General features: G+C 46.7%; 2 protein-coding genes across 2 annotated transcripts in view; both read right to left on the bottom strand.

The window, feature by feature from the left end:
• TTLL3 (tubulin tyrosine ligase like 3) overlaps positions 1-4,701 on the bottom strand; it is a 31,284-nt gene extending 26,583 nt beyond the window's left edge. Inside the window, 3 exon segments of the mRNA XM_045989902.1 lie at positions 1,499-1,590; positions 1,753-1,848; positions 1,851-4,701. Of these exon segments, the coding sequence (XP_045845858.1) occupies positions 1,499-1,590; positions 1,753-1,848; positions 1,851-2,145 (483 nt within the window). The 5' untranslated portion in view covers positions 2,146-4,701.
• Positions 4,702-4,845: 144 nt separating this feature from the next.
• ARPC4 (actin related protein 2/3 complex subunit 4) lies at positions 4,846-15,784 on the bottom strand. Its single transcript, XM_045989905.1, has 6 exons — positions 15,617-15,784; positions 12,065-12,183; positions 10,687-10,798; positions 9,450-9,545; positions 8,334-8,504; positions 4,846-5,804 (listed from the first exon to the last, which is right to left on the bottom strand). Exons 1-6 carry the CDS (start codon positions 15,617-15,619, stop codon positions 5,799-5,801), a joined length of 507 nt encoding a protein of 168 aa, XP_045845861.1. The 5' UTR covers positions 15,620-15,784; the 3' UTR covers positions 4,846-5,798.
• Between the last annotated feature and the right edge of the window lie 85 nt (positions 15,785-15,869).

The raw sequence follows: 15,869 nt of genomic DNA, 5'->3' as shown, positions 1-15,869 counted from the left end.
CAGAAGCATAGAAAGGTTGAGTAGTTTGGCTACATGGTGATTAAGTGAAAGAGCAAGGACTAAAATCCAGATTGGGCTGCTCCCACAACTGGATACTTAATGGGGACTCACAATAAAAGTACATACATGGGAAAGGTAAAAAGCAACCATGAGTATACAGAGTTGGGCAAATGGCAGTTCAGGCAGAGGGAAAAGCATGTGCAAAGGTCTTGAGGCTTTGAGGTCAGAAGAAATTGGAAGGAAGTCAGTGAGAATGGGGTGTGAGAAGGGGACGGCTGAGGAAGCTGGTAGCAGCTAGACTGTGGAAAGCCCTGCAGGCCTTGAACAGACTGAGATTTTATATTAAGAGCAGCATAAAGCAATGAAGGCAAAGTAAGGGCATGATAGGATTGGAGGGTTTACAAGTTTGGCTTGTTGCTATACAGAGAACAGATGAAGGGGCCGGGGAGGGAAGCAGGGAGAAGGATTAGAAAGCTGTTACAAAAATAAATAAAATAAAAGGCTGTTGTGATTTGTGCAGGAGAAAAACCACAATAGCTAAAATGAGGGTGAAAATGTGGAGAATGTGACAGAGTAGAGACCTGTTTTGCAAATAGAGGTGACTGGTTTTGCTGACGGAATTAGATGTGTAGAAGGTGAACAGAGCGCCTGGCTGGCTCAGTCAATATAGTATGTGACTCTCAATCTTGGGATTGTGAGTTCAAGCCCCATGTTGGGCATAGAGCTCACTTTAAAAAAAAATCATGACTGTCTAGATGTGTGGGTGAATGAACAGAAAGATCATATTTCCGGCTTGAGCAACTGGTTGATGAGGAAAATGGGAGATTAAGGAGAACGACAGATTTAGGCAGGAAAATCAAAAGTATGGTTTGAGGCATAGGTTTGGAATGGTTCTAAGTTCTCTCTGGGTGGAGATATCAAGTAGGGGGCTAGATCTAAGGAATGTGGAGTTAATGGAGAGGCTGGGCTGGAAGGGGCACCTAGAGGCACAGCACATTTACTGGACTCACAGTCAAGGAGACAGGTGTGGGGAGGGATCCAGGGAACCAGGAAAGCTCCAAGGAGCCTTCAAAGGCAACTGTAAAGCAGCATCCAGGGAGGGAGAAAGGAAAACTAGGTGTATGCAGACAGCCAAGGGGTAAGGGTATGTAGGGCAATAGTGTAGAATGACACGAGGTACCAGACCGAGATTAGGGCAGAAAAGGGGCTGCTGGATTTGCCTCCTTGCAGTTCATGAGTCACCTTGACTTGAGTGGTTCCCCATGGTAATGGTAAAGGCTAGGAACCAGAGTGGTAAGAGCTGAAGGGGTGAATGCCAGGTAAAGAAGTTACACAATTCCGCCAGAAAGGGTACTGAAAACTTTGGAATATTTTAAGATGGGTGTGGGATCAAGGTTTTTGGTTTTGTCTGTTTTTAAAGGATGTAAGAAGACAGTTCAGGGAGGCAGGCTAAGCCACTCTGCGAACCCTTTCAAGACACCCCCCAGCCCCCTCCAACCTTGACAGCTCTCTCCACGTGGATTCTGGCGTTTCTGAGCCGGCCCATGTGGTGAGATGGCTTGGAGAATCCTCGCCAGAGGACAAGGGAACCTGCAGAAAGATGCAGAGTAGGGATGGGGCTGGCTGGAGGCTCAGCCTGGAGTCTCTCCTGGCCTCCGATGACCACACTCCTTTCTCCGCTCTTCATCCGGAGCCCACACTCTCCCGACCTCTTATTCCCTCCAACCCAAGTCTTCTTGTTCTTGCAACCACCTCCGGCCACGATGGACGGGCAACAGGCCTCACCGTCCGGCGACTGGCCATAATCTGGAGCCCGGGTGTGCAGGGACCCGAGGGGGCAGAGATCTCGGTGCTCTGGGTGTGGGTGCCTTGGGCCTGAGACTCGAAGGCGTGGCCTAGGCGGCGCGCAGAGGCTAGGCTGCGGGCCCCGCGTTTACCTCCTGCGCGAACCCCCTCGGGACAGGCGGAGGCGGGCCCCGGCCAAGGCAGCGGGTCTGCAGGCGGGAACTCGGAGTGGCACGCCCAGGGCCATGGGGCGGGGGAACTGGTGCTGCCGCCCTCTTGGCAGTACCAGGCGGCGGCACCCTGGTGCGCGACGACCAGCTCCCCCGCGCTGAGGAGCAGCGCCGCGCAGGGGCCCTGCATGCGCCCCTCGCTGCGCGCCCTCCCAGCGCGTGAGAGCCCGCCTCCCCCTCTGCGCGCAGCCTCCTCTCAGGGGAGCAGGGCCCTCCGTTCCGAGGCCCCGCCTCCTGTTTGCTGTTGCCCAGGAAACCATTCCCTTGGCACAATCGGGGAGTGGGTTCGGGTACTCCCTCCTGCGGGCTTAAATCCGGACCGCTAGGCAGGGGTACCTAAGGTGAAAGCGTGGAGCACTGTGCTGCCAGTTAATTTCAGCATCATAGTTCCTGTGGCTTGAGTCATTCCACCGTATTTATGGAGAGCAACCGTGCTAGGCAGTGGGCTAGGTGCTGGAGACTAGAAGCTAGAAATGATCCCTTACCTCATGGAGCTTACAGCCCATTGGAAGGGAGACAAAAAAGCAAGCAACAAAGGGAAAAAAGAGCTGTAGGTATGGTAAGGGCAATGAACAAGCAGCAAACCAGGAAAGGGACATACTTAAGAAAAAGATGTCCTTTCTGAAAAGGTGACATTTAGGCTGAAGCCTATGGGAAGGAGCTCAGAAGTTGGCTGGTGAAGAGGGGTAGGAATAGCAATCCAGACAGGAAAGTCTTAGCAACACCCCTGAGAAGGGTAAGAACCCTTCCCTGGAACTAAGAGGTAGGCAGTGTGGCTGGAGTCTGGTGAGGGTGCGCTAGATCTGCAGGACCCGGCAGATGGGCCTACGGTAAGGTTCTTTGGGGCTGATCTGAAAACCAGGGCAGTGTATGGGGGAAACAATGAGAAAGTATAGTGCAGCACACTCCCCCTGCTCTCCACAACTAAAAACAGAAAAACATCGCTTGAGCCAACCGCAGAAAAAAATACAATGGAAGTTAGGCGTAGCCCTCAAGACTACAAAGACTGTAAGTAAACTTTTTGCAGGCAGTAGCAAAGTATGATCTTCCAAAGTCGTAAGTAACATAAAGCTCCAAAATGTTAATTCGCCTAAAATCACACAGCAGAGCCAGCACTGGAATTCAGTTCTGACCGCAAAATCCCACTCCTCAACATAATTATTTAACATAACTATATATTTCCAGTCAGGTAATGGGTCATAAAAGCACCCAATGAACAATTTGAGGTGCAAATTCCAGCAGTGCTCATTCAAGCAGAGTGCAGGTAAGAGAGTACTCTGGCTTGAGAACCCAGTTTTGTTATCGGGTAGATCTGCCAGTAGAGTGAGGGTAGGTCCTCAACCTCACTGTCCAGCCAATCTCAACCTGAGATCGCTCTTCTCAACCCTTGACCACACTTTGTTGGAGACAGGGCTTCCCAAAAGACATGCCCCCAGAAGAGGGTGGGCTGATTGGCAACCATCCAGTCTGTTCTTTCTCAGTCTGCATATCTGGTTGTTAGGGACTCTGGATCCTGGGAGATGGATCTGTGACAAACAGCTGGCTCACCCAGGCAATGCCGTCCTGTGAGAGTAGAGTGAGCAGCTGCCATACTCTTTTGAACCACCAGCTTCACCGTGAGCACCTCTAACATTCACTGCAAAGTTAAAACATACCCGTGTCCCCAAAGGACACACCTAATTCTGTAAGGTGGGAGGAGGTCATCACAGGTAATGTCATAAAGGGGATGATAGCTGCCCAAGTTGCCCCCACCCCCAACCCCTCCTCCCTTTAACATTACCTGTCCTCCACCTCAAGAGACTTCTTTGGTGGTCTGGAAAAACCTTTGAAAAGCTAAGCTCAAAGGCTGAGACTTTTCCTGTCACCCACTGCCATAAATATACCACCTCCCCTCCTGGGTAGACTACCACAGAATCAGTTTGCAAATATAAAACACTTCAGCGCACGTATTTACACATTCAGCTTTCACTGTCCACCCCCCAGGTTTCTCCAAGACAGGGATAAGGTCACTCCACCAACCCCCAAGCCTAGTGCAATGGAAATTTTCAGTTTGGATACTGGGCTGGTGGAAAAATCAGCTGTTGTTTATTCAGTACCTGTAACACAGTACCATGTCGGCCTGTTCACAGTATCTCCACTTTATAGAATAAGAAACAAGTGCACAGAACATTAGGAACTCACGCAAATTCAGCCTTGAGAATCAGGACTTGAGCACCGTGGTTTTTTGTTTGTTTGTTTGTTTTAATTTCAAGGAGTCACCAAGGTCTAGTGCTGTCCAATACAACTTTCTCCAGTGATGGAAATGTTTTATGTATGTACTCTCTGACATGGTCGGAATTAGTCATTTGTACTTATTGAGCACCTGAAACACCTCTGGTGGGAATGAGGAAATGAGTTTTAAGTTTTTAACATTAATAATTTAAATAGCCACATGTGGCTAGGGATTACAGACAGAGCCAGAAGCCTTAGATTTGAAGCCTCTCTTGGTCACTAGCTGGGAGTCTTGGAGCAAGCTGCTACATCTCAAGGAACCAGTTTCCTTAGCCATGATAAGGAATCATTTCTCTTAGGTTACCTTTTAGCCCAAATGAGCTCTTTATGTGAACAGAACCAAAGCTCCGTAAAGGCACAGAGCAGTTTCAGAAATGAATGGTGCTTGGACTATAATGGGGTCTCTGGGTCGGGGCCTTTGGCACAGATAACATCAGAATGCCATCAGGAAGACGACTACTGATGGGGACCCCCAGACCCCCCAAGTACCAACTACATTGTCTTGGGAAGAAAAAGTCCCACCGCACCCCCCACCTTCCATATACACAGTGCACAGACCTCATGCAGCCCCAAAGGGGCAAGGAGAGACTTTAATCAGGAGAGGAGGCGGGATCCACCAGAATAACAAAAGGTATAGCGAGCGTGGGAGCAGAGGAGCCAGAGCAGGCAGAAGAGACTCAGCTCAGGAAGCTCTGGAAGACTCACGCCTCCAACTCTAGCACAGGCACTGCACTGAGAGACAAGGCAAATCAGTGGCCCCTCTCAGCTGGGAGGGCACAAAGAGGCCCCTATGGCCAGAGGCACCTGGCTTTCAGCGCCCAGCTTCGAGGCATGGCTGGTGGCCACCAATTCAGCCCTTGTTTCCAACCAGTGCTGGGTGGCTTATCTTCAGGCAGAGCTCAGGAAGCTGGCAGAGAATCCGAACAACTTCCACTGGGCCCAAGGAGGCTCAGGAGTTAAGAGGGCAAAGGAAAGGAACTGGAGTTTGAAACCTTCCTCCTTCCCTCCCTCTCTCCCAACCTAGGGCTTCCTGGAGGTGGGGGGGACACACACAATAGTCGCCTTCTGGCTCCAGGCCCGCCCAGACCCACAGCGACCAATATGGTACAATCACTGGGACCAGTCACAGCCACTGGAGGTGGAGGTTGTTTTGTGTTAAAAAAAAAAAAAAAAAAAAAAAAAAAAAAAGACAAAAAGGTTACAGTCTCCTACAAGCACAGAATTTAAATTTCAAGACGTTAAAAAAAATCTGTCCCAGCCCAGGGGACTGAACATCAGAAGCCAGCCTGACCAGGCACATGTGGCCTTGGGGCAGGTCCACTGCTGCTTTGTTGCCCAGCTAGCAAGCATACCACCCACCTCCCGCATCTAATGCCCACCCCGACCCAGCTCCCCGCTCTGCCGCTGCTGTTGCTGCCGCCGCTGCTGCCGCTCTGGGGAGTAACTCCAGGATGCCTTCGCAGAGACACAGGGGAGTCTGAGGGGGAAGGCCTTGAGATCCAGCCAGATGGTTTAAAACTGTCAAAAGAACCAAAAGGCAGTGAATGGCGGTTATTAGTGTATCCTGGCAGGCCTGCTCTGGGGAGGTAGGCTGATCTGAGAGCTGCGACTATGCTCAGATTTCTGAGGGATAGGTTGGGTCCCAGCACACCTTGTAGGCTTCCTCTTTCTAATTCAGCCTGCATTCAGCAGTGACCTTCAGGGCAGTAGCGTTAAACTTAGCGCTAGACAAGACAGAAAAATTAAGGGTGAGGCGGGCTCTTCCAAAGCTCCCCTTAACCATGTCATGGCGACTGCTATACAGCTGTCAGTGCCTTGCTTGAACTGAGATGGGAGCTTGCGTGCAAGGGCATGGGGATGAGGGGACCAAGAACAGCAGGACCCACGATCTGGTACTTTCTGTCAAGCTTTGGTTGGTTCTCCAGCCATAATATGCCCTTTGAAATATCTTCTGCCCTCAAGTATCCCCCATGGTGCCCAGAGCAGCCCACACACATCTTACAGATCAGCGACTGTGGCCCAGTGGCCCACAGATGGGACCCAGCCCAATAATGAACACTGTCTGGTCCACTGTCTTTAAAAAAATATGAATCCATTGCCAACCTTGAAAATATAAGAGATGTCACATACAAATCCAGATTTGGGGACTCTTTTGAAAAGCTGAACAATGAAACCGTAATGGGCGGCAGCTCTGTGGTAGTCACCCTCTTCAGACAAGCCATGTGCTTACCATATCCCCAACAGCCCACTTCACTCCCATGCATTACCTGCCTAAGCCCCTCATGCACCTAAGTATGTGACCCCTGCCAAACGCTACGGTGCCATCCTGATCTTTGAATCTGAAAACCAAGCTCTAAGTCCCAGCTCCTCCTCTTGCAGGCTGAGGGCCCTTGGGCAAGTGACTTGACTTTCGGAGCCCAGTTCACTCATCCATAAAATAGGGATAACCCATGACTCAAAGATTGTTTCAGGGATTGAATGAGATAGATAAATGTTCTTAGCTGTGTAATTATAGGAATATAGTTAGCATCTGAAACTAACAGTATATTATATATTGGCTAACTGAATTTAAATTAAGAAAAAGAAAGAAACGCAGTTACTGTAGTTAAATGACTGGTGAATGAGCCAAATATTAAATTAGGACAAGAACTATTTTCCTTTGCAGGGGTGCTTGGGTGGCTCAGTGGGTTAAGCCTCTGCCTTTAGTTCAGGTCATGATCTCAGGGTCCTAGGACCGAGCCCTGCACTGGACTCCCTGCTCAGCAGGGAGCCTGCTTCCCCTCTCTCTCTGCCTACTTGTGATCTCTCTCTCTCTCTAATAAATACATAAAAATCGTTAAAAAAGAAAAAAAAAGAACCGTTTTTCTTTGCAGTTGAATGTGAGGCCTTGTAGTGCCTTAGCCATAAAACTTTGGTGCTACAATACCTGGAAAGCTTACTATGTACCAAATGATCTGCTCTGTATACCTCTCCTCATTTAATGCTCAACCATACTAGAATGTACGTATTAATGAATCGTCTCATTTCACAACTAAGGAAACCGAGGCTTCATCAAGAGATTCAATAACATGCCCAAGTGGGCAGCGAAGCTGGATGCACACACAGGCAGTATGACCCCACAGCCTGTGTGATCTGAACAAGTATGCTACCCTGCGTGCACAGCACACTGTGCATTGACTTTTGTACACTGACTGTCCTCAGTATAATTAAAGCCCAGGGGAAAAAGGGGTAATTTCTATTTTTAGGAATCTGAGCTCCTTCTGGGCTGGATCTGTATGCACTGGTAGGAGTAAACACTAAATCTACCATCTAGGGATTATAGTTAACTCAAAGCAGAACATGTCAACAAACCAAAAACTGTTTGGAAGAAGAAGAGAAAAAAAGGCGGCCATGTCCTGAATATCTAAATAAGAACAACTGTGTCATCAGCTCATCAGTGTAAATAATTTAATTTAAATTCTTAAATTCTTAAATAAAATTTAATTTAAATTCTTAAATTCTTAAATAAAATTTAAATTCTATTAATTTAAATTCTCCTCTTCAGAAGGCTGCAGTCCCTTCAGCTGGGAACACAAACAACTGAAGAGGGATCTGGAGGGACTGAAGCCATGAAAGTAATGGGAAACAGGTCGAAAACATCATGACTGTAAGCCTGAGAAAAAGACACTGAAAACATTCAAATCTGTTTGAGAAATAGAATTATACTGATTAACTGTCCTACATTCTTGGAATATTCCCATGTAGATTTAACTTGTTTGAGCTAGATATAGGGAAGGACTGAGTACATTTTGAGATCTAAAAGGAGCATCTAAGTCCCTGTGAGAGACTAAGGGAGGTCCTTGAGTTACAGAAAATGCACCGGAGGTCCCAAAGATGACCCCTGGGTCCCCCAGCCCCAAGGCACCTGGCTGACATGCCACCCACCAGCAGGTCCTATAGGTCTCAGGAAATATTCACACTGCTGGCACCACTTTACCACCAGATGCTAAGTTCTCAACCCACAGCTCATCCTACCTCTGGAGGGATACCAAGAAGGCCGCCACTTACATTCTTGAGGAACTCCTCAGCCACGATGCGCGCACGAGCGTTAACAGACAGCTTCATCTCACTGATCTCCTTGTCAATTTCCTCCATGAAGTGGATCACAAAGTCCACCAACTTGTGTTTGTACATCTGTTCTGTGTGGAAGTTGGTGATCAGAAAACTGATGTCATATCCCTGGGGAGGGAAGACAGTAGAAAAGAGAAAAAGAAGAAACAGGAGAGAATTAGCATCCCAGGGCACTTAGTTGACCATGTCCTCTATGGTCACTCAGCTACATGCTTCCTACTGGCTGTGATCTTCTCCCCCAAGTCTCATGACCTTCAGGCAGCAGCTGCCTGCTCTGCTAGAGTGTGTATGCTGGGTCCAAGTAACTGACCCAGGTGAGAATTTTGTGTCTGTCAGGCATCTCTGGAAAACTACCTGTGATACACAGCTGCATTCAGAATGAGTCGTGGGGAGAGTAAAGGAACTTGAAATCTTGTCACAGAAGAATCTAATGAAACAGGGAGAAGAGGTGCTTCGGGAGAAGGATGGGACTGGGCTGTGCATGTGTGGAAGAGTAATCTTATGTGTTCTGGGTGGCCCCAGAGGCTAGATCTAGGACCAGGAAGAATGATTTTAGCTCAGGATGAGGATGAGTTTGGCCAACACATCTGATGGTGCGTGCTGCTCTGCACAGCACTTGCTTAGTCACTGGGATTATTTTAAGTTGATTTGGCAGAGAGTCTATGGAGAGGACTCAAGTACAAAATCAGACAACCACCGAGCGAATGTCAACTGTGGCCCTGAGAGACGATGATATAGTTGGTGACACAGCTCAGAAAGGATTTCTGATTCATTATACTCTTTGTGCCATTAGACTGTAGGCTCTGGGAAGATGAGCAACGCATCTCATATTTTTTGCCTTTTCCATAGCTGAGGCAGACCCAACTTTTCCCAAGCTTCCCATCCCCCTTATTCTCACTCCAGCTGAAATGAAGGCCAACTCTCAACTCAGGCAGTGGGGGTCCTATGGCTGGAGGAGCAGCAATCCTGTTCTTCAAACAATCCCAGACCAGTGACAGTAGAATTGGTGGAAGAATCTTGAATATTATGAACATGTGGATCACGTAGTCTCACCTCCACTGGTTTCCTTCGAAGGATAAAAAAGTTCTCTGCTCGCATCATCATGAAGCGCATGAACTTGTGGCATAAAATCTTCTCAATTTCATCAGCCTAGTAAGAGTGAAAGATAAACAGGGCTCCCTAAATCTGATATCACAGGCCAAGAGAAACCTGTACCCTGGTCTTCTGGACCTCAATTTCCCTCAGACTCACTGTAGGTAGTGGGGTTTCGCATCAGGGGTACTGCCTGAATCATAGGGCATCTGGTTGCCAACTGAATGTCTACTACATTAGAGCTTCTTCAACTCAGTAAGACATTATTATGATCTCATTTTCACCCATTCCAGAGAGATAATTCTGGCAAGCCAATGTCTTTTATCTGCTCCTTCCATTCAAAGCTGTCTCTTCCCTTCCCATTTCACTAGTGCTGTATTTCCCAAAGTCTATGCTATATATACCACCTGGAATTATCAGAGATAAACCTAGGTGTTCTCTGCTTTAGTAACAATGAACATTAAATAACCCCCAAACTTTAACCATGCTGAATTCTCATTATTTCTAATGAAAGAATTTTGCAGCCAGGTGCTGGTATATATGCCCTTAACACCTTCTAACACTTGTTAATCTACCTTTTTAACAGAGCAGGGACCAAGGACAGAGCTTTCTGTAGGCAACAGGGCCTACACTAAATAAGTTTTGTTTTCTTTCACTGCAGTCACTTCTTTAGAGTTCCCCCTCACAAGTGATATTGTTTTCCACTATGGCATAAGGTTTTCTGTTTCAAACAAACTTAAGTAAAAGAAAATAAGTCAAGTTAAGGAAATCCATTAAACAAATAACTGCCTAGGTGGTACATAAACATGGCAAAAATTGTAAGAGTGATGGGAATACGAATGTCACCTAAGAAAACATAAGAAATTATGCTTTTTTTACCCTAAATCTCTTTTTCAAGGTTTATGGTTATCAAATTGGTATTAGTACCATTTATTTCTATGAACTGGCCTTTTTCTCCCTTCCTTATAAATGATCTTTTGACCTGACACCAAAATGGCCATGGCCTTGGCTGCTACTTTTCCCAACTTCTAACCTAGAGCAAGGTTTACAAAACGGGGTTGCTCTCTCTACTCTGCTGACCTGGCAAATCATTCCCTGGGTACACCTGGGTTTCCTTACACCTTGAATCTGGCATGACGATCTCTCGGATAGGGATCCCTGGCCTCCTGAGGAGGCAGGGGCTCAGTGGTGAGCTCACCTGTTTCACAGCAATGCTGACCCGGACAGAGTTGATGGAGCCCTCAATCAGAACCTTTTCCTTCTCATTCCTGCTGATGGTCACAGGTTGTAACAGGAGCTCTTTGCTACTCCTGAAAACACAATGTCACAGAGGCCTCTGTACTATAGAGGAACAGAATGCTTAGGGAGACCCCACAGTGGCCCTGGAATCTCTGAGACCAGAGTCCAAGGAATAGGAGACTCACAAGTAGGGGCGTTCCAAGATGGGGGCCAGCAAGTGTGTTCTCCAACAGAAGGAGCAAGCTCTGGAGTCAGGGTGATAAGGTTTTGAAATCCAGCCTCCTCTGTTACTTTCCTTGGACAAGTTACCCTGTTGGAATCTCAATTTCCTTATCTGTAAAATGACTGATTTCTATTTCACTGGCAAGGATCGAGAGAGCTCAAAAAGGGTCAACTGTCTAATAGAGTGCCTGGCACATGGCAGGAGCTTTACAAATGGCAGCTCTTATTTTAATAACTTATTTTATTATTTTAATATTTTTATATTATTTTAATAACTTTTTTTATTTTATTAACTTATTTTAATAACTACAGGCAAACCCATATACCATTTAGGGAATGAGAAGAGGGAGGCTGCCTTAAGGATAAGAACAAGCTAAAATCAAACAGTTTGGCCTCCTTTAATTATCAATCCAGAATGATTCACTTATTCAGCATTAAGACTCCTCTCAGGTCAGCTCCCATTTTGATGCCTCTGAATCTCTAGGTATTTGTAATGGTAATTAAAATGCCCGGCGGAAATCATGTATGTTAAGTACAGCAACATGAAACATGGTAACATTTTGTCAGTATTTTTAAATTCAAATCATTCCAACATGGTGTGGTAACACTGTTTATCTCAGTTATAGATGTCTCAGATTAAACTTTAGAGGAGAACAGAAAAATTTAATAAAACATAAACTAGATAAGAGAAAATAACCCAGCATGGAAAATTTGGAGTAAGGAATGAGAGTACAAGTTGGTGGGGAAAAGAATATTCTCTGATCTTTAAGTTACAAGAGGGCGAAGATGGCATCTAACAAAATTCTCCTCTCTCCTTAAACTGGGTTCAATGTCACAGGAGATACTTACTGAACAGCCCTACTCTGAGACATCGCACCTTGTGTCAAGCAATCTTGGCTCCAGAGTTTAGCTTCTCCCCTGGGTTTTGTCCTGCCAACCCACTGACCCTATTTTTGAAACTGCAAATTGGGAACCATTGCTCATCCAGCAGTAAGACAAAATATGTGAACTATAGTTGTCTTGACAACTCCAGGATGGAAATTCATGGCAGCTTCCAGACAATGGCCATCTCTGGGGCTGAACCCATCACCCACCCTGATCTTTCTCTTCCCTACCTGACTTCTACTTCCGGCTTGTTGTGTCGTTCTACAACCTGGGAGGAGAAATTCTCCAGGCAGAGGGCAGCCTGCAGTGTGGCCCGCACGGCACTCAGGTAGGGACGGAGAGTGGCAGTCTGTAGGAAAAAACCCAAGGGAAAATCAGAATCTGTCTTAGTAAACCCACTAGCCCTCTACTCCAGATACATGGGAGCTAGGCAGTCCTGAGAGTATCTGGCTCTCACATACCACAGTGAACAAAACAGACTAGGCCTTCAAGGTGCCTTTCATTCTAAGTCTAGAGCAGTAGTTCTCAGCAGAAGACCATTCTTCCTGCCAGGAGACATTCAGCAATGTGGGGACATTTTTCATTGACAGGACCTGGAGTGGAGTGGGAGTGCTACTGGCACAGAGTAGAGGCCTGGCATACTGCTAAACATCCTACAACTCACAAAAATGAATTATTCAGGGGCATCTGGGTGGCTCAGTCAGGTTTCTTGATTTTGGATTGGGTCATGATCTCAGAGTCGTGAGATCTAGCCCTGCAAAGTGCTGCATGCTCAGCGCTGAGTCTGATTCTCTCCCTCTTCTCTGCCCCTCCCCCTATTTGCATGTGTTCTCTCTCTAACTAGATAAAAAAGAAGAAAGAAAACCCCAAATAGTGTCGACGTTGAAAAATTCTGGTCTAAAGACACACAAGTGACAATGACTATTCTCAAATCTGTCTTTTGAGCCAACAAAAAACAACTATGATATTCTAAAGAATGAAATGGGATAGAATTTGATTCACAAGTTTTATTTCCAGAAGAAACTGGTTTGGAGATAAAGATGAAAATAGATTTTATAATTCAGAAAAAGTAAACTAAGGACATTCCCATTAGAGGGATCAGCTTCTACCTACACTGGCTTATCTTCAGTTGTATTAACTAAGCCTTTCTTACCTCAGGGCTTAACACATGCTGATCCATCTATCTACAGGCTTTTCTTCCCTCTCTTGACCCAAGTCATCCCTCAGACCCTGGCTTATTCAGGGAAGGCCCCTTCCTTCCTCAGACATCCCCCTTCATAGCATTTATTGTAAGTTACAATGACACAACCTTCATATTTCTTTAGTAAAGTGATTTCTTCTTCACTAGACTGTAAGCTTCACGGTCAATAGACCATGTCTCTTTATTCAAATCTATATACCCTGCTCCTCACTCGGTACTTAACATATGCAATGTCTTACTCCTTTTCTATACAACATTATGTATAATACCACAACCAAGATTAGAACAACACCAAAAAGGGGCGCCTGGGTGGCTCAGTGGGTTAAGCCTCTGCCTTCGGTTCAGGTCATGATCTCAAGGTCCTGGGATGAGCCCCGCATCCAGCTATCTGCTCAGGAGGGAGCCTGCTTCTCCCTCTCTCTCTCTGCCTGTCTCTCTGCCTACTTGTGATCGCTGTCAAAGAAATAAAATCTCAAAAAAAAAAAAGAACAATGCAAAAACGCATTTAAGAGTTCCAGAAGTACTGATGAGTACAGGACTGCTGTATACAGAAAGCAGTTTAGATTCAGCAGATGATGCTGCAATGGTAGTCTAAAGATTCACAGGTAATCTCAAGTTCCAGGCTGTTAACTTTAGCTTTTCTTTTAAGGTAGTAAGGAACTGCTGGGACTTTCTAAGGAGGAAGTTATATGACTTCACGAGTTGCATGGTGGCTCTGCAGAGAATGGACTGGAGAGGGAAGTGAGACAAAAGACAGACAGATAGGGTTATTCAAGGAACACTGATGAGAGCCTGGGGCAGTGGAGAGGACAAGCAGAGGGAGGGTATCACAACAGTCAGACTGTCATATAAGATGTAGAGAATATGGAATCAAAAAACACCTCCCAACAAACTGTGATTCACCATACGATGAAATACTACTCAATAATAAAAAGGAGTAACTAATGATACATGCAACATAGATGAATCTCAAATGCATAATGGTTAAAAAGCCACATTAGGATGACTGGCTAGTTCAGTCTGAAGAGCCTGTGACTCTTGATCTCAGAGTCATGGGTTCAAGCCCCAAGATGGATATAGAAAATACAAAAACAAATTTAAGTTGTGTGTGTGTGTTTTTTTTAAGATTTTACTTATTCATTTGACAGACAAAGATCACAAGTAGGCAGAGAGGCAGGCAGAGAGAGAGGAAGGGAAACAGGTTCCCTGCTGAGCAGAGAGCCTGACATGGGGCTCGATCCCAGGACCCTGGGATCATGACCTGAGTTGAAGGCAGAGGCTTTAACCCACTGAGCCACCCAGGCACCCCTAAAGTGGAGTTTTTTAAAAGCCACATCCAAAGGCCTACATCCTGAAGAATTCTGTTTGTACAACAACACTGAAAAGGCAAAACTATAGGAGGAAAAAAAAATCTGGTTGCCTGGAATGGGGAGAAGACAGGACTGTTAACAGAGGGATTTGAGGGCACTTTTTGAGGAAACATTCTGTTATCTTGGTTGTGGTAGTGATTACATTATTGTGTTTGTCAAAATCCACAGATGGTAAGCCTAAAAAGGGTGATTTTTAGGTGACAAGCCCCATGACACCTACCTTTTCACAAATAAAATGCATTCTCATGTAAGACCTCAATAAAATTGACTTTTAAAAAAATACAGGTGATAAAACCTCAATTAGAAGAAAATCCAGGCTTCTACCTGAGGTAAGAAGACACAAAGCCAGGACAAGTAACGTAAAAAGAAAAGCAAGTTTAGGAGAGAAAATGATTTTTGACCTGGAGGTCTAATTTGAAGGTGTCTTCAAGATTTCCAGGCAAACCTTAAAAGAGAACTAGGAAGACAGATTCAAGAGCCACCAGAACACACAAGGTCATCAAAGCCAGGACTTGACAGGTACCACTAGGAAAAATGCAAAGAGGAAGGTGGTGAGCCCAAGCCTCAACTCCCAAGAACACCCACATCTATCAAATCCGAGTACTGCCAGGAAGGGAGGGATCAGTAGTAGCAGAGCTCACGGTTAACACGGCTGAATTCTGACCAGGAAGAGGTCTGGGCGGTGGCAGCATAAAAGCGATCCTTTTGTGGGTAGAAGCAAGGCAGGGAGTAAAGAGAAGAGTGGGATAAGGAAGTGTAGACGCTTCCTCTGGGAAACCGGGGTCAAGCGAGCAGCAGAGGACAAGACAGTGTACTGAGGGAAGTTCTCACAAGTTCTCCTCTGAGTGAGAAGACCTTACTATGTGCCTCAGCGGCCCTACTACGGGCAATGAGGCCTGCTAAGTGCCTTCACGGCGCTTCCACCAGCCTAGGGGGTCCCACTTCTGGCGTCCTCTGTCCTCAAAATTCCCCACCTGGATCGAAAGCCAAACCTTGAAGCTGCAAGGCCTGCTTCGTAAGAGGCGTCCGCCGCTCGCCCCTTCCTCACTTCGGCTTCAGCCCCGCCCTCTCTCCTCCAGTCCCCTGGTGTCCCAACACCCCGCAGTATCCCTCAGCCTCGGGCCTCTCCGCTGCAAAGCCGCATCTCCCCCAGACCCACAGCTCTGAGGCAAAACCGCGGGGGTCCCTGGCCCGGGGCCCGGCTCTCTCACCATCGCGGGCGCTGGCTGGGCCGGAAAGCGGAAGTGCGGAAGTGGCCAGCCCCGCGACGCCTGCCTTTTCGCGAGAAGCTCAGCCTCAGTCTCCGCCCGAACTTCCGGACGGTACCATCTATGATCCGAACGGAGAAGGGGGAGCCCGGGAACACTTGGTCCTTTGGAAGTTTCCCCGCTAGAACTTTCTTGACATTTTTAAGCTCCTTAGGTTTCAAATAGATACTCAAGCTTATCCCGTTATCCATGCAGC

Source organism: Meles meles, chromosome 20, assembly GCF_922984935.1.
Source record: "Meles meles chromosome 20, mMelMel3.1 paternal haplotype, whole genome shotgun sequence".
In the NCBI taxonomy this organism is placed as follows: domain Eukaryota; kingdom Metazoa; phylum Chordata; class Mammalia; order Carnivora; family Mustelidae; genus Meles; species Meles meles.
The sequence above is the reverse complement of the archived record's forward strand: the minus strand, read 5'-3'. Positions and strand labels throughout refer to the sequence as shown.

Coding starts and splice junctions, on each gene's coding strand:
- ARPC4 (XM_045989905.1), bottom strand. Junction 9,546..10,686: donor TCAGCATTGCTGTGAAACAG/GTGAGCTCACCA, acceptor CACTCTTACTAG/GCTGATGAAATTGAGAAGAT. Junction 8,505..9,449: donor TTCGAAGGAAACCAGTGGAG/GTGAGACTACGT, acceptor TTCCCTCCCCAG/GGATATGACATCAGTTTTCT.